Source organism: Phalacrocorax aristotelis, chromosome 2 (assembly GCF_949628215.1).
Source record: "Phalacrocorax aristotelis chromosome 2, bGulAri2.1, whole genome shotgun sequence".
NCBI classification, from domain to species: Eukaryota; Metazoa; Chordata; class Aves; order Suliformes; family Phalacrocoracidae; genus Phalacrocorax; species Phalacrocorax aristotelis.
Genome location: NC_134277.1, coordinates 41,952,484 through 41,980,003, shown reverse-complemented (window position 1 = coordinate 41,980,003; position 27,520 = coordinate 41,952,484). Strand labels below are relative to the sequence as shown.

The window sequence follows — 27,520 nt, the reverse complement described above, 5'->3', positions numbered from 1 at the left end:
TACAAAACTTTTTTATACCCTGTTCTTAATTTGCATTCCAACTAATTGCAGTAGGAGTTTCATATTCTTTGCAAAAGGAGCTATATCTCCAGATGTATTTTCTTTTGTTTTTCTTTCTGCCTGCTCCCCTGTGTAAATGCTATTATAAAAGTACGTTTAACAAAAGACTATTCACTGTAAAAAACATCCTCAAGTAGAACTCAAGAGCAGTGACATGATACACCACACACCCACTTGTGTAGTCTTTATCAATAACAACAGAAACAGGATCAAGTGATAGAAATATATGTGATTTAAATCAGTCATTTTGGGAGTGTATTTATTCAAGATCCTTCAAGCGGAGATGAATAGCAGGTTTCTAAATGTGATATTATGAGGGAAAGCAAATGAGTCATTATTTGTATTATAGTGTGATAGAGTTGGGCAAGAACAACTCTACAAGAGGGAATAAGCAGTCATATCTGTTTGTTCTACTATATTCATCACCACGGGGTGTATCTGTATGTGTCAGGTCAAGGTCAGTGATCCTTGTTCACATGAATCATTTTCAGTGCTAATGAAAACCACCCCTGATGCAGCATGTTCGAACACCAGCGGCTTCAGCAGACGACAACATCGGACTGACTCACTTCTGCGAGCCAGAATTCACAGGTGAGGGAGAATGGCTGGGGGGAATTCAGGGTTTAGGGTGGATAATGGATTAGCAGGGGCTGTTGGAGATCAGCATTGGAAAAGGGTGAATAATTTTTAACTGGAGGACAAAAGAGTGCTGTTGCATCATAGGCTGTGGCTCCTTTACACCTTGGCTGTTTGAGTTTCAAAGCCAAAGAGAGCCTTTCAAAAACAAACAAACAAAAAAAACCCTTAAAAAAGTCAACTTCATTCTGAATCACTTTCCAAAGAATAAGTTTTAAAGTTATGATAACAATAAATCCTAGTTATCTTTCTCCACAAGTTTCCTGAAGTCAAGAAAACAGAGATGGAATGCAGCCGCACAGGAAGGAGGTTTATTCTCCCACCACCCCCACCCCCCAAAGAAGGATCAGTGCAAATACTGCATACATTTTCTCTATATTTCAAAGTGTCCAGGTAGAAAGGATATGCCTGGTGGAGATGCTGGTGACACAGAAATATATATCTGTATGAAAAATTAAAAATCAACTGTGGAATACCTTTTCAGGGCTGTTGCAGTGACTGCTGTAGTTTGACATACAGGTGGATTTATTATCAAGATTACAAATAAAAGTTATGCGCATTATTTGTACTTAGGAAACATACTGCTCTGCCAAATCCTCGGGACAACAACTGCATTTCAAACTATTTTTTCTTGCCTGAAAATTGCTGGTATTCCACCTCTCTGTGCCCGTAACTTTTTAATCGCTAAATCTGATTTTAAGAAGGTGACAATTTTCAGAGCCTATGACGTTCCTACAGTGCAATGATCCTTTGACAGAAATTTTGGAGGCCCCGTGCTAACGCACGGGGAGGGAGGCGGTGGCGGGGCGAGTCGCCCGGACTCTAGCGAGGAAGAGGGGGCTCCGCGGAGGTGAGGGAGGGAGGCTGGTGTCTCGCCACACACGGGCTGGTGGGAAGTGGGAATCTCAGGTTGAGTTACTCATCGTTATGGAGTCAGGAGTGTGCAGAACCAATGATTTTGATGGCAGGAGGTAACGTACACATGTTGGGTTTTTTTTTTTCTCAGCGAAGCTGCGGTAGGAGGACCTGCCGGCGGGCAGGAGGAGGTTTATGCTGAGGACTGTCATTTCCCAAGTGAGGAAGCCTGCTGCTCCCGGGAGCCCCCCACCGCCTCCTCGGATGCTCTCCCTCCCCACGGTACGCGCTGGGGGCTGCGGCCGCTCCGCGCCCCCCGCCCCGGGGCAGGCAGACGGGCCGAGGGGGGGTCCGAGCTCCGTCCCCCGCGGCTCCCTCCGCCCGCCGCCCCGGCGGAGCGCGGCGGGGGGCGCGGGGCGGCGCTGCCCGGGGCTCGGCGCTGATTGACACCGGGCCGGGCGGAGGCGGGCCCGCCGGGACCGCGCTGCTCCCGCCCGCCGCCGCCGGGCAGCGGGTCCCGCGCTCCATCGCCGCCCCCGCGCTCTCCCCGCCAGGCCAGGCCAGGCTCGGCGCGGGGCGGTGCGGGGCTGCCCCCGCCCGCGGCATGGCCGGCTCGCTGGGCAGGGGGGCGGCCAGCTGGCGGATGCGGGGCGCGGCGGGCGGCAGGAAGGAGAAGCTGCCGGGCGGCAAGCCCCAGCCGCGGCACGGTAAGGGGGCGGCCGGTGGGACGGGGAGCCCCGAGGTCCGCGCGGGGCACCCCCGAGGCCAACTTGGCTGTCACTTGTTTTACCCGCTGGCGGCTCCTTTGGGGCGGGGGGGATCGCCTTTTCCTTTCCTCTTCAGCGGGTGCGGAGCGGGGCGAGCTCCCTGCGCCCGGACTCCGCGGAGCAGCGCCTCATGCCTTTTATTTACCACATACCGAGGTTAGGGGAGACGAATAGCGTTCGCGTGCGTTTTGGCATCTTGCTTTGATAGCGGCTTCTTGGACTGTTGCAGAAAGCATTTGCAGCCTGCCAAACGCCAGTGAATCTGGGGAGAGTCCTCGAAATCTTTTTTGGCTTGTATCTGGCTGGTCCTAATGCTCGGGAAGCACCGCCACGAATACTTGCCGTGTGCTCTTTTGCTCTTTTCCCCCTCCTTAACTGTTTGGGGAGAGAGATGCTCTCTTCCAAGGCTAAGCAGCAGGCAAACAGGTCTTCCAAAACCAGATCCTGACTTGGAAAACATAGAAGGGAATGGTGTCGCACAAACTATTGAAAACAAGTGTTCAGGTTCGTGACCCGATGCGTGCTGAACGGTGAACGTGGTTACTTAGAGCCAAATCTGTCACGTACCGTTTCCTTACTGTACCGCTTGGCTGTCACCGTTGTCTGCTTTGATGAACAAACCCAACTGCTTGCGGAGGTACAGTCACAGTGCCTGGAAATCTCCCTAGAATTTGTTCTAGCTGTGTGTTGCCCCTGGGTTTTAAAGCCGCTATTTGGGTGCGTTTGCAGAAGTCTCTGACCTAACCCCTTAAGGATTAAGGGTTTAAGTGGTGTTTGAGTTCTGCTTCAATTTGTGCTTGTTTGTTGTTGGATATGTCAGTCCCCAAAGTAACTTTGTGCCTTTTCCAGAGAAAATAATTTGGCCGAAGGAGTAATTTGTACTCTTCAGGAGTATATCGGGCACTGTAATACACGCAGTAATCTTGACGACAACGGTGTTGGGATGACGGGGAGCCTGGAATCTTAGGTGACAGTGTTCTGAAGAAGGCACTTGCCATGAAAATAATAACCCCAAGTGCAGGTCTGAAATGAAAGAAAACTAGAAGTTGCTTCTCCCACTGACTCTTACCTGGATATTTCTGAGCTAGAGTAATGTTGCAGCTGCACCTTCTGTTCTTTTTTGCTTGTTTGTGCCTCTTTCATAAGGCAGAGGAAACAGACTAAAAGAGTCTGAGCGAAGGTTTTGTCAGTGGGTATCAAAAAACCTCTAAAATAAATGACTGTGCAAGAAAGCAAGTGTTATTCAGTTAGAGAATAAAAGCGTTTGTTTAAAAATAATTGTAAATATTTATCCTATTAATTCTGAGTATAGTGCTGGTAGTGGGGAATAACTCGCATGAAGAAGAGAATTGGTGGGATTCCCTCTTATGTTATATACCTATTATTCATGGATGTTATACAGTAGCTAGGCACGTAGACCAAAATCCTGGATGCAGTGAAGTCAGTGAGAATTTTGCCACTGACCTGAGAAGAGCCAGAATTGAACCCACAGATTGTGTGGTGTAAGGTGTTTGGCCAAACTGGAAACCTTTGACCGATACAACTATGCAATTATGGTGAAGGCTATAGTACTGCAGTATGTTGCCGTGATTAAAATATTATCCAAGTACTTCTACCATAAATTAGTTAATTTAGGGAGATATTTTATAACTTGGTTCCAATTTAGCTTAACAAAAAGGTGTGGTGTGCTTCAGTCTGTCAGAGTTGCTTCTTGTAAGTGTATATAGGTGTTTGAGTAAAGTATCGTGTCAATTTGCATTTAAGAACTGTAGCAACATGGAACACTAAATTACATGGCAGCACATATAGTATCCCAATTAAATTTCAACTGTACTTTAACGATAATCACTCTTCCTGCTGTACTGTTTTTGCAAGGTGCACTGGACTTACGTTCCAGGTCATTTACTATCCGTAAACAGCTCCAAATGTAAGGTGAAAACAAAATTAGACCTGATTTGTGCGTCCTTAATACTGATTGTGTACCACAGGGAGATTTTTGGGGAGGAAAAAAAGTGTAGTATTACTATTACTTTAGTATGCTTCTTAAATTTTCAAAGTTATAGAAACACTCTGTTTTCTAAGACCGGACTCTTAATTTCAGCTTTTGTTGACAATATTGACCACTTCATGCAGGAATGGAAAATTTACTTCAAATGTTCAGGCTAAAGCATTAGAGGGGTTATAGGTAAGATACACCTAGAAGTAAAATTGTATGTGAGCTGTCAGCAATTTTTAATTGGCAGACTTACATGTTTGACTCATTCATACATGCATGCATGTGATTATCAAGGTGAAGGGAGAACTATTCACAAAAGAACCAGCAGGTATCAAAAGTACGAAATACTTTCAGTTTTGGGAGTTGTGTTCTTTCCTGTTCTCTTTTTTTGCTGCAAATCATTTCAATGGGCCACAAGCCTGCGTTAGTAAAAAGTGGCGTAGCTCTATGGGTCTCAATGGCACTGTTATGACTGACACCAGCTGACGACCAAACACAATATTTCTGTGTATGTTTGGATTAAGATATGTTTGTTTGGGCATCGCTTAAGGGTCTAAACTGGCAGGGTGCATATTGAGTTGTGAACACCTGAGCAAACCTGCAGTTTAACTGAGTCAAGGTGCAAGTATTTGCCAGCTTTGACATTCTTCTCACCTTTAATACAAATAATTGTAGAGACTTTTCTATACTTTTCAAATATTTTAAAACACAACTATGAATTTTTTCCTATGATCTCATGTGCAGAAGTTCTTGTTTTACACTTTTTGTAGTTTCATGCAATGTAAAGCATTTCCACCCGTTGTGGTCTAGACAGTAAAAGAAGTCTTTGTCAAGACTCCAGCAAAAAGCTCAAGATCCTGTTAAGATGATGAATATTAATGGTCTCGTAAAAAGCCTATTTTTAAATGATTTAATGTTTGGTTAGCATTGGCGCCTTACCTGTAAAATCTCCCAAGAGCTTGAAAACCTAGATGGATGGATGGCTACAGCCAGAATTCTATTACAGATACTGTCTAAGCAGAAGATGTTAAGGAGTAGCATAAAGGAAACCAGCGTGTAAATCAAGTAGTATTTTACTGTACTGCTTAAGAAAACTTTTAAATACTTGCATGAAAAAAATTTCCTCCCTTGAGGAGTAGATATAGCAAGTTTGTGACTAGAGATTGTGAAACAAAGATGTTTTAAGTTACTTGACACCACCAAAAATAACTTCTGGAGAGAAAACAATACTTTATATCCCTTTTTAAAGCTACATGAATGTTTTGTAGTGAAAAAGTTGTTCTGCATCCTTATTATTAAAACAATTACTAGGGGAGAATAGCACAAGTAAACCGTGCTGGATATATGTGTAGGAGTGTCTGTGCACACATAGGTGATATTTTAGGCAGACAATTATTACTTCTTAATTTTTAAAATTTTTTTTTTAACTGTTGTTCACAAAATATGCCATATTTACGCTGGGGAGTCGAAGTTCTCTGTGGTTCAGCCAGCACGATGAAATCAGTTGGTATCATGCCAATATGTCGGATCATGCCCAGGTAGGCTGGATAAATAAATATGAGCTGTAGCAACACAAACCTCTTCTTCAGCTGGACCTGATGACTAATTTTAGTCCTCACCTGCCTAGAGGTGTCACAGAACAAGACAAAAACTGTCCTCTCCATTTCTGTTTGGTGTTTATTCCATCTGAGTGTAATGGGAAGGCTGCAGTGTGGTAGGGATAAAAGTCAGCGTATTATCACTCTAGAGAGGTGGACTCTTCTAACTGTGTTGAACTGATGGAAGAATGGGAAGGGAATAAAAAGTACCTACAAACCTCTCTGTTGCTTTACTGTTGTATAGGCTTAGATGCAGGCGCTTATTCTAATGGCTTCTGGTTGCTACTGGGCTGGACTGGACTAGACTAATTCTACAGTTGATAGTAGGGAAATGAAGTTGTGCTTGAGCTTTTCAGTGTCAGATGTTCTCATCTTCACACATTTCTTCTTGAAATATTCAAGAAAGTGTTTCAGTATTTTCTGTTGGCTTGTTCCTTTTTTCCTTCTCTGTCTCCTGGGAAATAATGTTCTTGGTCATATTGAGGTAGTCATAACCAAATCTTCTGTTTTGCTGGAGGCGTAGTTCTCTATGCTTCACTTCTTATGTGTGGCTTATTGTAGTATTTGTAAAAGCAAATGTCTGGAATTCATGTAGGCGTTTTAATATATATCTATATATATATATATATATAAATCTGCTTAATATAAAATAATAGAAGTCCTCTCCTGAAGCAAGTAAACTTCTTTTCTGTGATCAGCTGGAATAATCTGCAGGTAGACTTCAAATCTTAAAACATTTTTCTAGCTGATACATCCAGAAAGTGTGAATATTGATACTATTTCTACTTAGATCCACTAACGCTTTTATGCCTCAGCCACTTTTGGGGTCTCACTAGTCAGTGTGTGTGTGCTTGTCATTTGTAATGCAGACCTTGCTGTGAAGGCATGGCTTTCAAAACAAATGGATGGGTAAATGGTTTGACCTGGACAGCAAGAAGGGTTGGTTTACCAAACATATTTTAACTTGCTTATCCTTTTCCTTGATTTAAGTGTCAGCTGATACCTCTTTACTTATCTTAATCAGACTATATACACAATAGGTACAACTTAAAGAACTTGTCTGATTTAGGAGTTAAGTTCCACTGCATGTATGTTTTGGACTATTTTTTTTCTGTTGGTTTGGTTTTTTTTTGTTTTGTTTTTCAAATTAGCTCACAATGGTGTTACTGTAAAAAATGTAATACTCTTCATGGCCAGAAAGATGCATGATAAAAACAGTAGATACCTGTTGCATGGCTGTATGTGCCTTTTCTCCCCTAGTTCACAGAAGAGGTTATTTATGATACCGATAAACCTAGCGTTGCAACTTGTGCAATTAGAAGTAAGTAATCAGAGCTACAAATCCATGGATTATTCTAAATTTGACTTTACAATAGAATGACAAACCCACCATCTAGATCTTAGAAGCAGAGTTTTATCATATTCATTTAAATCTAATTTTGGTACAGAAATGTAGTTAAAAAACCAAAGACTTCCCCTCCATTCCATACCAGATTTATTTTTCTGACCTTTTTTTCAAGGAAGATTTGGAGTGTTTTAATCAGACAGAGGTCACAAATCATTTTGCTGTGAAATGCAAGGTGTGCTTTAAAAGGGGAAACCCTTCCACTTTCCTGATCATTTGGCTCTTGGTTTTTAAAATTGTGAGGCTAGGTGAAATGATTACTCTGACAGAACTATAGAAACTATCTCATTTTAGTACATTCTGAAGTATTTTATATTTTGAGTAACCCTGGCTCAGGGGCATTTTATACTCACATCTGGAAGTTTCCAGTTTTAGTACTCAGTTTAGCGTCTCTGTCTTTGTCTTTCCATTTAGCCTTGCCATGTTATAACAATGAATCATCTTGTCCATTAACTAAAGTTGGAATGTCTGTTTATGCACTGAATTTATTTCATCATGTCGCCATAATAACTGATTGGAACTGTGGCAACTCTGACTGCTTTCCCATATGTATTTGGGCTGGACTTTACGCAGTGCTGTTCTCAGCAGCAGAAGGATAAGCCATCACAAAACCTGGAATATCTTTATCCTCTTAGGATTCAACCTTTCTTTCTCATGAAACTGTAGGGTAGCATTTTCATATTGCGTCTCTGTGTATATGAAATCGGGTAGAGGCTCTAGTATTTCCAGTCATAGAAAATCATAGCAGAATTGCAACACACATATATAACAGTAAACCAGCAATGTTGTTATTGTAGGTTCACTTTGATACGTTCTGTTTTGTTGATACATTTTAAATTAGCACTGATTAAAGTATTGAAGCATTAAATAAAAAGTGAAACAGAACTACAGTGGCACTCTTTGGTTAATGTAATAATGTTAATAGAGCAGACAAGTGACAGTGCAAATGAAGGGGTTACATGGCCGGGAAGCTGTGCCAGCAAATGCAAATTCACACCTCTTGCCTTGTGAGTGGGCTTGCAGATAGCACTCTAGTTGCTATTTAAGCAGAGTGTTTTGCAAATAATTGTCCTTTTGTTAAAAAGGTATTACACTGGCTGTACCTTGACTCAATTAATAGCATGTGGCCTTAACTTACTTTGCGGTGGTATCATGGAAATGATTGTGTATATTTCCGTGAAAAAAACCAACTTTGTTGCATTCAGAAAGTAAATACTGAAGGATCTGCTTAGTAAATAAAACTACATGTTGTGTAAAACTAAATGATGTGTTCTTTTTAAGATGGCTTTGCGATCTTGTCTTGTGCAGTGTCTAAGAATATTTTTGTGTGCTCTCAGTGACCAGTTTTCCTTAAGAGTTGTTGATGCCACATTCCTGCAGAGAGTATTGACAAGCAGAAATGAGGAGTAGGAATTACTGGGTAGAACCTTCTCCTGAAGGCAGATTAAAGTAGAACTGGTAGTTTGTGATAACGAACCTAAGAGCCTGTGGAAAGAAGTGAGAAAAAAGACTTGTTATTGTCAATGACTGCATTGAGCTTTGCTGTACAAACCACTCCAGTATTTTGTTCAATACTTTTCACTCTGAAGCTCTGAAACTATGGAGCTGTCTAAACTGCTGGCATTTGTAGTGAGTGGGAGGAATGGGATGTTGAGAAGAGATACTCCTTCTCCAGAAGTTGGGTTGAGTAAATTTGCATAGTATAATCAGGTGTCCTCACCAGTTTCTTCTTTTTGGCTGGTAGTCACTGTGGTTTCATGTGGGAGGTTGTGGTTGCTGCTAGACAAGAAGTGGGCGTGAGTAATATTTTTTAGGAGGTAAGTGAGAGGAGGTTCTGTAATGAGCAACTGTATGCAGAAGGTTCAAGACACCCTTGCAATGCATTCACATCAGCCAGGATCACAAAGTGGATGAGTTGCTGTGTTTTGTGCTGGGCAGAATGCCTCCAGGCTTCTGCGTAATTTTGAAATATAAGATATCCTGATAATGATGTCTCAACATCATTAATATATGGCTTATATTAAGCCTGAGTTAAAGGGGATGGGAATGCAATCTTCAATTTTAATTTAAGCTAGAGGTGTGAATTTTTGGCTGTCTAGCTCTTTGGAATTCCAAGAGATATTCAGATCTGCAAATCCATTTAAAAACTGGAGGAAAGTGGTCTTCAGGATACAAGAAATGCTTTAGGGAAGCATGGTCCTTGCCACTCTGGATGACGTTGGACTTCTGTAGATTCTCTGTGGCAGGCTGCTCCCAGTCCAGGTATTGATTTCAGTTAACACTGAAGTAGCCTGAGGGATGATCAGTTGTTTGTGTTAATGGTACGGCTGGGGGCAGCCTAAATTGCTTCAAGCCTTTGGCCTACCAAGGCAAATTCTAACGAAGCAAAAAAGAACTTACCACTGGTTTTATTCATTGTGCAACAGGAAGATGTCTTGTTATATTTTGCTGAGGAGTGGTAATGGTCCGATCAGAATAGGAGCATATTCTGGGTTTTTTCTGCGTGTGTAGTCTTAGTTTGCTTAATGTCCAGGCTGAGAAGCTAGTCCCAGCTCAAATACTTTACTTTTTGGGAGAGTGCTATATTACAAATGTAAAGGTGGGAAAGGATCACCTTGCAGAAACTGTAATGGCTGGAGTGAGATTCTGACCTTGGAATGACTTGATCTTGTGGGATGTAGCCTCTTTCTGTACGTACCATTATCAGTTGGTGAGCTTATTTTCCAGGCTCTTTGAATTCTTCTGTTTTACCACTTGTTCCAGGGACTGAAGCAGACAAATGATCTCACAGAAGTGATGATTAAGTGACACCTGAGATTTTTTCAGAGTTCTTAAAAGCTTTAAGTGGTATTTCCATTGCAGGAAGGGTAAATCTGAAGATGCATCCTGGATCATAGCTAGCTTTTTTCTCCCTATCTTATTCTTGTAGCACCATGATGCCAGTTTGATGGTAGATGGACATTTTTAGCCAATGGTTTTTGTATTCTGCAAACTGAAACTCTGTTTTATGGCTTTCTCAGTGTAAAAAGAGGAAAGTTGCAAAATGCTTTATTGTTATGGTATATGACTTTTTTTTTTTTCAATCACATTAAAATATTTAGATCCATCAAGTTCTGATTATATACAGCATATCTAGTAGAAACCTGAGGAATGTGCAGGATAATTGAGGTTGGCAGGGTCCTAAGGAAGATCTCTAGTCCAGTCTCCTGCTCAGTGTCAGCTGTGAGATCAGATCAGGTTGCTCACGGCTTTCTTCAGTCCAATCCTGAAAGCATCCAGGGCAAAAGAGTGCACAAAATCTGGCAACTGGTTAGGTTTTCACAAGTTGAAATTCAAAATTGAGCCTGAAAACTTTGGAAGAGCAGGAGTTCTAGATAATGGCCCCATCTTCCTAGAAGTCAGGCCAAGAGTAAGTGGTGCTAAAATGATTCTACAGCTGATCTGAAGTATCACATGCAAAACATAGCGCAAACTTGCATACATGAGAAGTGCAGGTAAGATTTTGTGATAAGAAGGGTCTGGGCAAGTTCAGTAATTGAAATGTTCCAGTGCAGTTATAGAACAGAGGTCTCTGGTCATTATGGAAAAAAGTCTGAAAGATAATGCTTTGCTGTTTGTGTGTTTTTGTTGCTGTTGTTTTGTTGTTTTTTTTTTAACAGGACTGAGGGCTTCAGTCTTCAGACCAATCTGTTCTGCTTTGTCTCTTCCTTAAGTATGCTGAGCTTGTATCCCATATACATTGGACTTGACTTAGAGGCCCAGACTCAATATGCATTTCTACCTTTTACTCTCACCTAGGGTAAGACCACCAATCTCTGATGCAGCTCTCTTCAATTGTGTTGAAGGAAGAGAACTAGTGTTGGATCTAGTTAAGTGTTGTTTGCCTGGATTCCTCTGTAGCAGAGCACTAGGTTCTGTTAGTAGAAAACTTGATTGCCTCTTGGCCCTTGTGGATAGTTGACAACAAATCTGTAGAAATATAAGTTCAGAGTATTCCTGTGAGTCACCCACTCCTCTTGTTCAAATCAGATTTATAAATAAATAATAATAATAAAAAATTAAAATTGTCAATTAACCAAACATTCTGCATTTAAGTGAACACTAACTGCACTTCTTGAACTCTGCAGCCGAGAGCAAGGAAGCCGTAGCCAAATTGTAGCCCTGTAGCTACAGGCCTGGTGTTCACTGGACATATTTGTGAATGTCAGGAGCCTTTCACAAAATTTCTGGAGTCTGTCTCTGGCTTCTTTGGAAAGGATTCTGGACCCCTGATGATCCTGTTGGACCTGGGCTACCAGCACCCTCTGGCTCCCAGCTTTGGGGTAGTAGCATGGCTGCCTGCTCTGAGGCTCCACATGCCACCCTGCCAGCAGGGTGGGTGGGTTTCTCCAGGTGTCCTCTGTGTCTGGCTTGAGGAATCTGCTGCAGAAGCTGCAGCTGTAGCTCATCTTTATGTCCTGGTATATTCTTGTGTACAAGCCTACCAGTGAATTTCACTGTTTTCCAATAATATTCCTGTGTAAGAAATTGTCACGCAACACAGCGTGGATGCAGTAGTACAGTTTTGTTGGTAATATATTTTCCTGGTATAGAAGAGTACTGTTTTTCTTTCCAAGGAAGCGCTTTATAATTTTTGGTATTAACAGTCATTGTCTCACATATCCTAATAAATTCAGCTATTTGGTATAATTAATTTGTTAATGCTTCTGCAATCATGTAATAGGATACACTGGGCCATGGGCACTCACAAAGAACTCATGTTAAAAGATTGTTTAGAGAATAATTTTCTTTGCTTAAAACTATTTTAGTACGATCTTTCACTGAGTTCTGTGGCCATTAAAGTCTCAGCTTTGAAATTTTTCACTTGCTTGTGTTGTCCTCAACTGGTTTTGGGTGGTTTTTTTGTTTTGTTTTTTTTTTTTTTTTTAATCTGATATCTGATTTTTATCTTTGTTCCACTGCTCTTGGCAGGTTTTGCTTTTAATAGGTAGGTTGGTAAGCATTTATATCAGCCCAAGTCTGATTCAGAAATCTTTGTTCAATGGTTTTCCTTGGACCTTGCTTTCCTGGTAACACTTCAGGTGTCAAAGTTAGGGGCAACATATAGTTTACAAATGAATTCAGTTAATTTAAGGAATTAATGATTTTCCTGATCTAGGGAAAAATTAATGACTGTATTTGCTACCAAAGTTGTGAAAGTTTGGCATTGGCTGACTTTATGAACAAGGGAAATCTGTCTTGCCATTTACATCACAGTCTTTAACATGTTTCTTGAGAATTAGCACCTGTACTTCAACAGTTGTGTTTTCAAATGTGTCTATGTGCAAGAAGGGGTGTATGAAACCAATCCGTGTAGCAGAAGGAATGATAATGAACTAATAGCTTTTTCAGGAATCTGTGTTCTCTGGTCATAACTTACTGAGTCTTGAATCTGGTGTAGAGAAATGTGCTGTATGAAGGGTGACACCAAGTTTTCATTGTCAGAGCAGCACTGCATAGTGCGTGTCTGTGTTACCACGTTTTGCTGTTTGTATGTTTTTGCTACAGAAGAAGATAGCAATCACAGCAGGCACTACCAAGGAGCGTGGCTAGGAACTCTGCTGCCATCTGTGTTAGCGCTGTCTGTTCATGTTGTGTGCTTGTTTCCATATGTATAGTTTAGCACTTAGTCGCTACATCCATTGGAGTAATATATCTGAAAACAGTTACGATAATGAAAGGCAATGGCAAACAGTTATTCAAGAGTTAATTTAATTGGTTTCAATATGTGTGCTCTGTTTTTTTTTCCTTTTTTATTTTTTCTTTTTTAGATCTCCTACTACTTTAGACAGTTTTCATAAGATATGGCTGCTTGTTCCAAATTTGAACTCATCACTTTGGCTTTGTGTATCGTAATCACCTCCACAGCAACCACTGTGATGCCATAAACAGAAGGTTTGACTTCAGGTGAAGAATGTAGGCTGTAAAAGCAGAAAAACCCATAAAGGAAAATGTGGGAGGATAGGGAGGATGGGAAAGTGATTTTTCTGGCCTTCTGTGTAGCAATTCCCCCTCCCACCTGTTTTTTTTTTTTAATCTTTACTGATAGCTGAAAGAAAATAAATTCTTTTAAAATGTCAGAGTGGAACTTCCATTTTAGACAGTATAATTGAAAAAATGTATAAGCAGTGGAGTTTTATTCTACATAGGATTTCTTTTTCTCTCTTTCCATTCATTTTTAAAAAATCACTTCAGTAAATCCACCGTGGGAGGATAGTTTTGCTGCTGTACTTTTCCCAGGATGCAGCAAGAGGAATTGCATTTGCAGTTCACAGAGAATGAATTTAAACTTGCTCTGTCCTGATGATCCACTGCTCCTACACCCAGCACATTTCTGGGCAAGACTCTTGCATGCTACAGGAGACAGTGCCCTGAAAGTGCTTGCACCTGCTTTTGTGCCTGAAGTAGCAGGCATGGATTTGGGCCCACATAGCTTTCAAATTAGAATTAGGTACTGTGTGGAGTGCCTGTGTGTGTCTGCCTCCTCCCTGAGGTGTTGCTCTTGGAAGGGGAGACTTCAAACGTGTCACTTTGCTTACAGAGGTTGAGGCTACTTGCTGTCCTGTAATATATTTATACGTGCTCAGAAAGATCATGGTTTTAGAGAGCATCAGGCAATTGAAGGATACCCATTTTCAAATTGCATTGTCTCACATTCAAAACATAGCTTGCTGCTAAACTGTAAAATCAGTAAAAAATAATTGGCAAATGCAAATCACATCGTGGCAACTGAAAAAGCGGACTGTCATCTCAGAGATCATCAGCTTTGGTGCAGGTGCATTCTGCAGCAGAGCAGGGGGTCACAGCGTACAGAGGGGTTTCCTGAGCTGGGGAAACCCCTGGGGAGCACAGAGGCCTGCCAGGAACCAGCAGCTCTCACGGGAGCGGCTGATGGGACATGGGTGAGGCCAGGAGTAATGTTGGCCACCCCCTACTCCCACAAAAAGCACCCCCAGGGAGCGCGAGCAACCAGGGTGGGCAGCCGGGGCATGTCGTGGCAGTTTGCTCGGGAGGGTGCCTCTTCGAAGGGGGGATGTGTTCCACTGGCCGAGTGGGAGACTTGAAGTACACATAACCCAGCAACTGGGCACCGTTCTGTGACCGTCTGCACAGGTCAAGGGCACTCGTCCTGCCTGACCCTCAAGGCAGAATGGTAGGCACTCATCTGAGAGCAAAGGCTGCAGCTCTGGCTGGGGGGTCTGCACCAGCTACCCCAGCGGCGGCCGATGCCCCCACCCAGATGGAGCTGCTGAAGGGACAGGCTGCAGTGCAGATCTCAGACTTCAGGGAGTGCCTAAACCTTTCTCCTGGGGCAGGGGCAGGCGGCAGACCTGCCTGCAAAAGGTGTGCCCAGGTCAAGGACCTGCTGCAGCACGTGGCTGAGCTGCAGAAGGCAGTGAGAAGGCTGTGTAATATTAGGGAGGCCAAGAGGGAGTTAGATAGCTGGTTCCAAGTACAGTCTGCAGTGGACCCACAGCCCATGTTCAAACAGCCAAAAACTCCCCCACTGGCACACACAGAAGGGAGTGGGGCCAATAATGCAAAAAAAAAGGACAGTTGCAATGGCAAGGACCAGCAGGAGGAAGAGACTTCCCCCGAAACCTGCAGTGCCCTTGCAGAACCGCTTCACCACTCTGCAGACTGAAGAGGAAAGACCCATCACGCCAGGGGAGATGCTGGAGCTGAGTAAGGCAGCGCAATCTGCTCCCTGTGTAACTACCAGGGCAACTAAGAAGAGGTGATGGGTGATAGTAGGCGACTGTCTTCTGAGTGGTACGGAGACACCCATTTGTCGACCTGACACCCTCTCTAGAGAGGTGTGCTGCTTATTGGGGGGTCATATCAGGGATGTCACTGAGAGACTACCAAGCCTCATACAGTCCACTGACTATTACCCACTGCTGTTGTTTCACGTGGGCACCAGTGATGCAGCCAGCAGCAGTCTGAGGATTATCAAGGATTACAGAGCCCTGGGAGCGGTGGTAAGTGACTCTGGAGTGCAGGTAGTTTTTTTGTCAGTCCTCCCACCCAAAGGGAAGGGATTTGGAAGGGCCAGTTGAATCTGGGAAATCAACAAATGGTTACAGGACTGGTGCCACAGCTAGGGGTTTGGTTATTTAGACCTTGGGACTTTGAGAAACCTGGTCTGCTGGGCTGTCGGAGAAAGGGAAGAGGATTTTTGGTCATAAGTTTGCCAAGCTGGTGAAGAAGTCTTTAAACTAAAGTTGTCAGGGAAGGGGAACCTCAGACATCCCACTCCTACCAGTTTGATGCCCGTGCCAGCAATAGATGCCCAGAGCCTGGAGAAGGATCACAGGTCAGCAGGAGAGTACCTGAAGAGCTGCACAAAGGAATTCCAGCCACTCCAGCCAATAAGTCAGCTTTACTGGGGGCCCAGCTTAAAGGTCTCTATGCAAATGCATGTAGCATGGCGAATAAACAAGAGGGAAGTTGATAGGAGCAGCCTCACATTCACAAGCCTGTGTCCTCATGGGGGACTTCAACCACCCTGCTGTCTGTTTGAGGGACAACACAACAGGGCATAAGCAATCTGGCAAGTTCCTGGAACATGTTGATATTACTTCCTTCTCCAAATGATAGAGGAGCCGAAGAGGAGATATATTAGGCTGGACCTTGTCAACACAAGGAGGGGCTGGTGGGGAACATGAAGCTCAATGGCAGCCTTGGCTTCAGTGACCATGAAATGGGGGAGTTCAGGATGCATAGGGCACTGAGGAGGGTGCACAGGACTTCAGGAGAGCAGACTTTGGCCTCTTCAGGGATCTGCTTGGTAGAGTACCATGGGATAAAGCCCTAAAGAGGAAAGAGGGGCCCAAGAAAGCTGGTTAATAGTCAAGGATCACCTCCTCCAAGCTCAGGAGTGATGCATCCCAACAAAGAAGAAGACAGGCCAAAATGCCGGAGGCCTGCATGGATGAACAAGGAGCTCCTGGCCAAACTCAGACACTAAATGGAGGCTTACAGAGGGTAGAAGTAAGGACAGGTGGCCTGGGAGGAATACTGAGAAATTGTTCAAACAGCCAGGGATCAGGTTAGGAAAGCTAAAGCCCTGATAGAATCAAGTCTGGCCAGGGATGTCAAGGGCAAGAAGAAAAGCTTCTATAGGTACATTGGTGATAAAAGGAGGACTAGGGAAAATGTGGGCCCTCTCTGGAAGGAAACAGGAGACCTGATTACCCAGGATATGGAGAAGGCTGAGGTACTCGATGACTTTTTTGCCTCAGTCTTCACTGGCAAGTGCTCAAGTCACACCACCCAAACCACAGAAGGCAAAGGCAGGGACTGGGAGAGTAAAGAACCAACCACTGTAGGAGAAGATCAGGTCTGAGACCATCTAAGGAACCTGAAGGTGTCCAAGTCCATGGGATCTGATGAGATGCATCCGTGGGTCCTGAGGGAACTGGCGGATGAAGTTGCTAAGCCACTATCCATCATATTTGAGAATTCATGGCAGTCCAGTGAAGTTCCCACTGACTGGAAAAGGGGAAACATAACCCCCATTTTTAAAAAGGGACAAGAGGAAGACCCAGGGTATGACACGCTAGTCAGTCTCAGCTCTGTGTGTGGCCAGATCATGGAGCAGATCCTCCTGGAAACTGTGTTAAGGGACATGGAAAAAAAGGAGGTGACTGGTGACAGCCAACATGGCTTCACCAAGAGCAAATCTTGCCCGACAATTTGGTGACCTTCTATAACGGGGTTAGAGTGTTGGTGGATAAGGGAAGAGCAACTGATGCTTTCTACCTTGTCTCTAAATTGGAGAGACATAGATTTTATGGATGTACCACTCGGTGGATAAGGGATTGGCTGGACAGTCGCACTCAGAGTTGCAGTTGACGGCTCGATGTCCAAGTGGAGACCAGTGATGAGTGGCATTCCTCAGGGGTCAGTACTGGGACCAGTGCTGTTTAACATCTTTGTCGGCAACATGGACAGTGGGATTGAGTGCACCCTCAGCAAGTTTGCCAATGAAACCAAGCTGGAGGGAAGGGATGCCATCCAGGGGGACCTTGAGCAGTGTGAGAGGTAGGCCTGTGCAAACCTCAAGAAGTTCAATAAGGCCAAATGCAAGGTTCTCTGTATGGGTCAGGGCAATCCCAAGCACAAATACAGGCTGGGTGGAGAATGGATTGAGAACAGCCTTGAGGAGAAGCAGTTGGGGGTATTGGTTGATAAGAAGGTCACCATGACCTGGCAATGTGTGTTTGTAGCCCAGAAAACCAAGTGTATCCTGGGCTGCACCAAAAGCAGTGTGACCAGCAGGTCAAGGGAGGTGATTTTCCCCCTCTACTCTGCTCTCATGAGACCCCAACTGGAGTACTGCATTCAGCTCTGGGACCCCCAACATGGACCTGTTGGAGCAAGTCTGGAGGAGGGCCACAAAGATGATCAGAGGGCTGGAGCACTTCTTCTATGAAGACAAGCTGAGAGACTGGGGGTTGTTCAGCCTGGAGAAGAGAAGGCTTTGGGGATAACTTATAGCAGCCTTCCAGTATCTGAAGGGATACTACAAGAAAGCTGGAGAGGGCCTTTTTGTAAGACTATGAAGTGATAGGACAAGGGGAAATGGTTTGAAACTGAAAGAGGGTATATTTAGATTAGATAGTGAAGAATTTCTTCCTTATATGAGGGTGGGTGAGACACTGGAACAGGTTGCCCAGAGAAGCTGTGGATGCCCCATCCCTGGAAGAGTTCAAAGCTAGGTTGGATGGGGCTTTGAACAACCTGGTCTAGTGGAAGGGGGGTTGGACCTATATGTTCTTTAAGGTTCCTTCCAACCCAAACCATTCTATGATTCTATGATTTATTTGTTTAGTTGGGTGGCAGTGGGAAAGAAAACTTACCCCCCGCCCTCCTTTTTCTTCTTGAGCAATAAGATCTTGCTCTTTAACTCTTGAACCATCCATCCGATAGAGATTATGTACTTAAACCTCTATTTCTAGGCTTTTGTGCTGCTTTTGCAGCTGGCCAGCTTTCCTTTTGGGCTGTGACTTCTCTAAAGCAGCTTCAGATAGATAAAAGCTCAAATGACCTTAGTGCTCATGTAGCACCCCAAGTACATGCCTAAAAGACTGCCCAGAAATAAGTACTTCCTTTTCTTACAGAATAGAAATTGAATGTATATAATACCTATGGAGAAAGCCGAAGGATCAGCAAGGATCTCTGTTTAATGTAATGCTGATCCTGTGCTCCACAAATCTTGTTAACGTAAGGAATCTCCCACAATATATATAAAAGAGTTAGCACTTGCTGTTCAACAATTCCAGCAGTTTCCATTTACATTTCAAAGTCAGAGAGAGGCCGAGAGCACTCATATCTGTAATTCCAATAGTCCCTCTGTCTGCATGGCTGTTTCTGTAAAACTGACACAGTATGGGCAGTTTTCATCAATTTCATTTGTTCCGGCTTCTCAGATGAGCCTTTAATCTCCTGCTTGCTGATCCCTGGTTTATAATCAGATTTGACAGTGATGGGATGGTGGTAAATATCATGATGTGAAAGTCTATAACAAGGTAGAACTGTCGTTTCTCTCCTTACTCCTCTGGTGCAGTAAAATTTTGTTTGTGAAGTGTGAATAACTTAAACCTTAAAGCTGCCTGCTTTCAGGCCATTTTCAGGTGCAGGTGTCTACAAGTAAGTTTGGGTTTTTTTTTTTCTCACCTCTGGAAAAAGCAAGAAAAGGGGTTATTTGTTGATTTGCTTCTGCATGTTTTGCAAGCAATTTTATGTCAACTTGATTAATTATTCTGTTTTCCTAGAGGTTGATAACATGCTGATTTCAAGTAAGACATGAAATAATAGATATTTGATGTGTGCATAACAATTTTGATTCATGAATAAAGCCACCTCTGAATGGCTTTAATGCTGTCAATAAAAACATTAAAGTTAAATGAATGAAAATATGTTTAATAGCTGTATTTAGCAATAGTATGTTCATGCTTTATTTTTTTTCTCCACTGTTTTGTATACATGTTAGCTGCATAGCTTCTGCATCTCTTTTGCCTCCTGTCAAATGGAAAAATCCTGTGCTTTTTAAGCCATCCTTTGGATAATCTTACAGCTCAAGTTTTGCCTAAAATTAATATAGTAAGAATATTCGAAGTATGGAAGGTTAGAGACATACACAAAGTTAAGTGCATAGCCAGGTTATGATAAGTGTAACCTGTGCTTATGGCATAAAACAGTTTTTTTCCAAACTGTAAGATATTATCAGTCTTTTTTAATAAAGTTTTTTTGTCTTGAATATTTTTACCTGCTTGTGTCTCCCCTTTACTTTTTATATTCTTATTTATAATTCTGGCATTATCCCATTGTAGCCTGTCTGCTACAGATCTTTCTGTTACCAGTCTTGGGAGGAAAAACACTCTAAATACAGGACTGTATTTTCTCTCTTTCTCTCACTTTTCTTTTCATGATACACTAATTTCCATGTCTTTGCAGTTCCAAAAATTCTTCCCCCTTTGTTTAGTTCCCATAACCTCAGTTAAATACGAACTTCACTGTCAAAGGCAAGAATTTAAATGTGGTTTTCCCTCCTGCTTAACCTCTCGCCTTTCCTTTTTAGGATTTGGTGTTCCTTCCACCTTCCTATTTGAATTTTCACCTGGTCCACTACAGACTCTTATACTAGATAAATATAAATTATCTGTTGCTATTAAATACCTCTTAATGTAATAATTTTAAAGAAATTTGTGGGGGTTTTCATGTGTGTGAAATTCTTAAGGTTTTCCATTACAATTTTAACAAGGGTCCAAATTGTCCCAAATTATATAGCTCCACGCACTTGCCTGTATCATAGCACTGTAGTCTTTATTTAGGTTTTCTCTGCTTTCTGTTGATTTTATGCCAATAGCTCCAGGAAGATCAACTCTTATTCCTCAAACAAAGTAAACTTTCTAGGCATAACTTTACAGATAGAACAGAAGAATTCCTCCAAGTAAACCACCCTCCCAACTATGCACATCAAAACCAGACTCAAATCATGAGATGCGCAGGCAAGTGGTAGTGATGGTTGTCCTCTATGAAAGCTGCTGTTGTCACTGATGTGGCTGTGGGCAGATTAATTTTGTCATTTTTGAGTGCATATGACTTGCAGGACTCTGGAAAGTACCGATAGAAAGGAAAAATCTGATTTGGGAGGTGCCCATAGACTGCGTGGGGGGAGCAAAAGACTGCATTAGTGCTTGTTACTGGCAAATGGTAAAAATCCTTTTTTCTGTTAGGCCAGTGTTTCTGACTGTTTCATCTGCCTGCCTTTTTGGTTCTCACTGGATATGCTATTGCACAACTTTGAGAAAGATATTGAAAAGTTCCATGCAGTAAATGAGCGTTACAATTTCCTTATTAATGCTACTTTTCCCTTTGGCAAGCTTTTCAACTTCAGAGAGTGTATTTTTTCTCCTGCACTTAGAATTAATTTTGTATGCCTTGACAGCCAAGTTATCTGAAGTAGGAGTAAAACACTGCATGTGACACTCACTGAAGGAGAACACTTGGACTGAGATGGTCCTACCAGCATACGATAGTGTCCAAATGACCATGAACCAGAAGAGAAGTTTCTGGTTGGAGGGAATTGCATTGTGTATAGCCAAAGACAAGGCTGATGTGAAGTTCAACAAATGGGAATGGGTTGCAAATACTTCAACATTCAGGCAAAAGTGATAACCATCATTGTATGTGCCAGCATGTGAGTTGACTTCTGATTGCCTTAAAATTATAAATTTTGCAACTTTAGGTGAAAGATGGTAAAGGTTGTGTCAACTGAATGTTAATTGTCTGAGACTTTGGGAGGGATTATTACTGAAAACAATACCAATTCCATGAAAACATGAATTCTATATAATGTATTTATATTTAACATATGTTATAGCAATGTATACATTATATATGAATGTATAAGAATAGGGTGCTTGTGGAAAAGAATATGCGAGATTCCATATGAAAGAGGACACAGCATTGCCTGACTCTTTCAACCAGTTATAGGTGGTTTCCTGGCAGTGAGTGAGGAGCTGAATTTAATGACTTGAACATACAGGGGCATATAGGCAATGTCTGCACAGTGGCTGTTTGCATTTGAGAAATGGGAACAGGCATCCAAGGAATTTAGTAAGGCAAGTTTGTAGGCTTTTGAGTGTGGAGAATGATGTATAGATAAGGGCAAAGGTAGCATCTGGCCAAATCTGCACGCATAGAGCTTGAATGTTGTTGGCATGTTGCGAAATTGTTCATCAACAGCTTCTTGAGTAAACAATTTGATTTTACAAGTGTGGAATATTTTTGAATGAGAAATAAGTAATATTATAGCAGCGATAAGGAGGGCAATAGCAAAGAGTATGGTGAAGAAGGAGTCAAAAGAGAAGTAGGACAGCAAAGCCTCACAGAAAGTTTTACTTCCAGATAAAGGCATTCTACAGCTGAGCTTGCACAAAGGTGGGTATAGTTAATATACTATAGTTATATAGTTAACACAGAGCTAGTAGTGAATGAATAGTGAGTCCCAGTCTTCATCAAAGATCAAGGATATAGCAACTGGTCAGTCCAGGCTGAAAGGGCTGTGTATGTGGGTTTTTTTTCCTTTTTAAATTTATTTATTTATTTATTTTTCACCTGCAAGTCCAGAAATATGATTCCAGCACACATATAGTTGGCTTCACCTAGAACGCTTTGTTGCCTGTCAGAAGATACCACTAAATAAGAATGTTTTTGGAGTTAGCCTGGCATTTGTGATGTTTCAGAGGAAATCAAACGAGGCTGTAGAATAACTCTTAGATGTTGATATTATTTCTGTTAATGTTCTTGTTGCAAGGAAAGGAAAAGTCAGGGAAGAGGCAGTAGAATACTGTGATATTGGACAGTAGCAACTCTTTGGGGCATGCCAGGCAATGCTTGTTTCTAAATCAAAGGATGAAAGGGAACGTAGCATTTGTGGGAAACCAAAGGAAGATCAAAGGAAATCCTAAGGGATTTCTAAAGTGGTTCTAAAACTTAGGTTACAAACTTAGTCTCAATGTTAGCTACACTGTAATACTTCTGGACATTCCCCAAAACAAGTGCTGGTGTAAAGCCTGCACACCAAGGTGTTCGTTAGCAGATTCTTTGGAGACATAGGAAGCTACAGCACAGTAAAACTGGTAGCAAAGCTACCTAAGAGACTGATGGTCAAGGTTAAAATGGCAGATCCCTAGCGGCCAGCTTGCAACTACTTGCATTGCTTAAAAGCTAGATAATAGTATGGCACAGGAACTGGCAGTGGGTTAGAGAAACTGGATCCTTTATTGCCTGCAGTCCATGCCACTACTGTACATATGGCAACACATGGAAGTAATTAATGAAAATCTTTTATGCCTATTCCCAGCCCCAATTTCCTTCTCCAGGCAGTCCCAGGCTCCTTAGCACTCTCAGCTGCCTCCTGTATTTTCTTAGCCTTCTGTGTAGATATTGTGCCGTATTGTTTTAAAAATTAAATTACCACATTGTGTAATTTGAAAAGAAAAGAACGCAGACACAACACATGAATGTGCATTAAATTTCCTTTTTGACCCTGAGAAAATTTGATTGCAGAGAAATTCAGCAGTGAATTGAAGAAGCCATACTTCATGGTCTTATTTGGACCTCTGTCTTTAACTGTATGAACTAAATTTTCTTAAGACCTTCCTTAAAAAAACAGGGTTTTCTCTGAATAACTTTTTGTTTTAGTGGATAAGATATTTCAATTCTATACACGTTTGGACTTGAAATACACACACACACATATATAAATAATTATTACATTTGCCTTTTTATTTCAAACTAATTCAGCCTGGGAGTAGAATAACTGTCTTGCAGAAATAGTTCCTATTTTCAGTGGAAAGTTTGTATCCAGAATAACTCTCCCACTTCAGGCAGCCTTGCTCTTCCCCCAGACTGAGATAGCTTTACACCTGAATTAGTTTGTCTGCATGTCCTTTATTTCTCCTGATGTCACTCAGTATTTCAGTGCTGGTACACAGCCAGTTTTGCCCCTTGCTATCATAATTCATGTGAAGGTAATGCTGCTGGAATCACACAATTTTTAAATCACCATGCGTTGTTACTTCTGTGTTCACATCTACAGTATTCCAGAGGTCCTGACTCTCTTCAAAATGAGGAAATGTGTCCCAGCAATGTGAACACTGCAATGAAAAATTCTTGGCATATCTGGAAGCATGAATGAAGAAACACAGAAAAGGCCTAGGGCTGCTTCAAAACAAACAAAAAAACAAGCAAGGCAGCAAGCAAAGAAAGTGTTTTGGGAGGTGTGTAGGAATACAAGCTGCCTCAGTGTCTATGCTGTTTGACAAAGGGCAGGGCTAAAAGCAGGCTGATGGGATGAATGTGCCATGCTCCCACATTGCCCTGAAACATCTGTGTCTTGGGTGCAGTGAGTCCACTGTGTCCAAAAGGCAGATTTAGGTCAAACATCTTCTCCTGCCATTGCCTGGTGCTGGATGGGCCACTGGAAGGAGCTTAAACATGCCAGTTATGCAGTCTCTGGCACTGTTGTAAGGCATTCCCATAAAGATGATGGGTGAGTGGGCATCCCTAGTCCCCATGCACGGAGGAGACCAAGCTTAGAATTTGTTTCTTGCTATTTTCTTCCATGCACTTGCATTAAAAAGTGGAGTGAAGTTTTCCAGGGATTATTGAAACAGTATCCTGGGCTGAGATAATTTACAGAGTTTGGAGCGAGTGGGAGCAAAACTGAAACTGGGCACCAAGGTGAGCTTGGCCAGCACTGTGACCACCCTGGCATCAGAGATCTCTGACAAAGGCTGGGTGGAGAATAGCGGAAATTGCATATGAAGACACTCTCTTAGGAAGTAAGGTGTCCTGTTTTTCTGGTGGTCTGGCAGGATGAAATGGTTCATGCCATAGTCACATATGTGCCAGAGAGGAAATGGGAGTGCATGGTTGGGATGAAAATGCAGGACTGGCAGCCACAGTTAGACTCACTTGTGTTGCTTCAGGTGCACAACATTAGGCAACAAATCTCCCTTCTGTAGCTGCAAACAAGGCAACAGCACTAGACAGTGTTTATGCCATGTCCCCTGCTGCCATATCACCTTTTTTTACTCCTTTTCAATTTAAACCTCTTGAAGGCATGCCTCAGGGCAACGTGCTGATAGTCTGTGGAGTTGTACATTGTACTACTGGCTCTATTATTCACTCTTCCAATCCAAACATGTCAGTTATTGTACAAGGGCTCTGTAGGAAAAGGCTTTATGATCACCCAAGTGCTAGTAAGATAAGATAGGAATGTCATCTGATACCAAAGGAAGGAGGAATACATGCACCGTTTATTGATGCTGATATGGAGACTTGTACTGAAACAATAGTTTTGTGTACAGTGTCTTTAAAGAGTTCAGGGTAGCATGGCCATTATGGAGAAAAGTCTTAAATAGCTGCTGAGGATCTGAGACATCTCTGTAGGGAGTGAAAGAGGGCAGAGAAGATGTGTTTTTGATTTCTAGATTAAATGCCAGCAGAGGGCCAAGAAAGCAGAATACCTGGAAAAGACAGGGGCCTGCAGGAAGGGCATCTGGGCAAACACAGTACAGTCAGGAGAGCGTGCTGTTGCTAATGAGCATCCCTAGAAAACCAAGCACTGTGTGCTGTGATGAGGACAGGAGGCCAAGTAGAGACCACTGGACTATCACATCTGTCCTGTGGCATTTTACCACCTAGGAAAGGGAGACTTTACCTTCATGATTTATAGCCTATTGATACTAACATAGGAGCAGTCAGAGCTTCAGGCTGTACTGCGGTTTTATGTTTTGTTGTTTATATTTAATTAATAAACATTTTTTATTGTGAAAAACATGATAAAACCATGTCTCTGAAATGCAGCTTCCTCCTAATAACATCAATTCCTAATAACTTGTTTACGTAAAGACAGAGCATTAATTTTCTTACTTACAGTAAGGAATAATTTTTTCCTGCCTTCTACCCTCTAGATTCCAACTGGGAGCATATGATGCAGCTCTGACCCTGATTCACCTACCATCTGGACTACCTTTTAGAAACACCCTTTTTCATTGTTTGTAGCATCCATAAAAGCTCTTTAGCTTTGCCCCCTAGTCCATTAAAGGAGATCTCAGATGTAACTTCACAGATCACAACAAAACACAGCAGACATGTATGACAGAAACAGCTGTTGCTTACAAGCATCCGGCCTTGTCACCTCCAGTGTACTTTTAGTTCTCTTTCATTGGAGTAAGTAGAGCTGAGTTTCCAAAGAGCCTGGCCTAAATGACCTCACTGCTCTCTTCCTCCATGTTAATGTATGGTATTTAGCCAGGCTGTGAAGTGCCCTGGAGAAGACCAAGACCTAATTTGTTGGCCTCAGAAGTTCATGGAGCAGGCTGATGAATGCTGTTAGTGTTCAAACAAAACTAGAAACCCCAAGCAGGTAGCTGTCGTGCCCATGAGATCAGCTATGTGAATTGATGTATCAGAGCAAAACTAGTTAGCTGCATATCAATAGGAATTGAAGTGGTGAATTTCCAGATAGCAATGACCACACTTAGCACAAAGTTAAGAAGCAGCTCTTGTGTTGATTGAGTAGCACTGAAAATAATTTCAGATGATGGCTTTTTCCCCAGGAGGCTTCAAGTTATGTCACCAGACAGTCACAGATTTAGAATGTTAATTTGCCCAGTGAACCCCTTCTAGCTGATCAAGCCTCAAAGTATTGATGACTGATGAAGTTGGTCTAAGAAAACATTTGGAAAATATACATTTTGATTCTTACCTCCCATAGAGTTCTTGTTCTCATAATCATTTTCTAGTTTATGAAACACAAAACAACTGCATAACGGTGACGAACAGAAGCTAACTGACTGCCTTAATGATGGTCAACATTGGGATGTATGTTGGAAGGTTGGTATATAGTAGTCTGCTGATTTGGAAGAAATCTCTGCCAAGTCTTTTACAGATATCTGATGTATAAGCTGTGTCACTGAATGTCGCAACACAAATTACTTCTCTTAGAGTCCTTTTTTATTTTTTGCAATGCATCTGAGGTACATACGTATGTAACTTTTAAAGTAAAATTATCCTTCTAAATTTTAAATGAGTATGTCATAACTCTGCTTTCTAGAAAAAAATAGTGGATAGGTTTACTGTCATGAGTTGTCTGAGAATTAGCACCTTTGAGTAAAAATTAGATAAAATTCAGAGAAAAATAATTTGAAATTGTAACCTTACGTATTTGTACATTACAGGTGACTTTGGTAGTTATAATTCTTCAGTTAATGAACAAAGGTGATCTATATGTCTGATTAAGACCACTGTGGCTGGAATTTTGAATTCAAGAACAAATGTTTCCCTTACAGAGTCCGTAAGGCAAGAATTGTTTGCTTTTTAAATTTTTTTTTCCTTCCCCAATCCTTCAGAGTAATACATTAAAGAATATAATAAACTCTGTGTGGCAGAACTTGAAAAAATAAAAAAGTAAACCACACTACACTATTTCAGATTGTTTGACCTATTTAGGAGGCTAAGAACTTCAACCTTTTGGACATAATTCTATCAGTACTTGGCATCTACCGGGGAGTGTACCAACGGTTACCAGTAAATATGAAACATCTATGAGCTAGAATGAAGTAATTGAAGAGAAACCAGAGTTACACATTCAGTTTGCTGTCAATTAAAACATGATTTGGACCTTAAAGTAAATCTCCTAAAATTAGCAATTGCCAGGACTTTTCAGGATCATGAGGTAGAAGTCGCTGTTGTTTGCTTTCCTGTTGTAAATGACCCGATTTGCATGTTCATGACACAGTCTAACTGAGAGGAAAAAAAGTTAATATCTGAGACCATGTGAAATGAAATAATGTTGTGATTTGTGCCAGATGGGTGCCTGAAGTAATTGCAATGTCAGTGCTTCCTAAGCAGGGTAACGATATGGACCTAATTTTGGTCAGTCTGGAGAAACCTGTTTTGATGAACTTTCTTTCAACTCTGTTTAGCTCAGACATATGTTGAAAGATAACCTAAAGGGATGCTACTGCAATCTGTATTTCCCCAAGCTATTGAATGCCCTGCTGCCGTAATTATACCAACGACGGTCTGTACAAGTCGTGAGACAAAAAAGGCTAAAACCTATTATTTTTCTACTTAGAAT

At 42.0% G+C, this 27,520-nt stretch overlaps 1 protein-coding gene across 3 annotated transcripts in view; it reads left to right on the top strand.

Annotated features, from left to right (window-relative positions):
* Positions 1–557: 557 nt before the first annotated feature.
* ZNF385D (zinc finger protein 385D) overlaps positions 558–27,520 on the top strand; it is a 437,048-nt gene continuing 410,085 nt past the window's right edge. Inside the window, exons 1-2 of one of the 3 annotated variants that reach the window (XM_075083227.1) lie at positions 558–651; positions 1,703–1,833. Coding sequence is in view for 2 of the 3 variants with exons in the window: in XM_075083229.1 (XP_074939330.1) it covers positions 2,156–2,258 (103 nt within the window). In the remaining variant the exon portion in view is untranslated. Of the gene's footprint in view, positions 652–1,594; positions 1,668–1,702; positions 1,834–2,030; positions 2,259–27,520 lie in introns of those variants that run through there. The other 2 variants (XM_075083226.1, XM_075083229.1) reach the window with 2 other exon arrangements.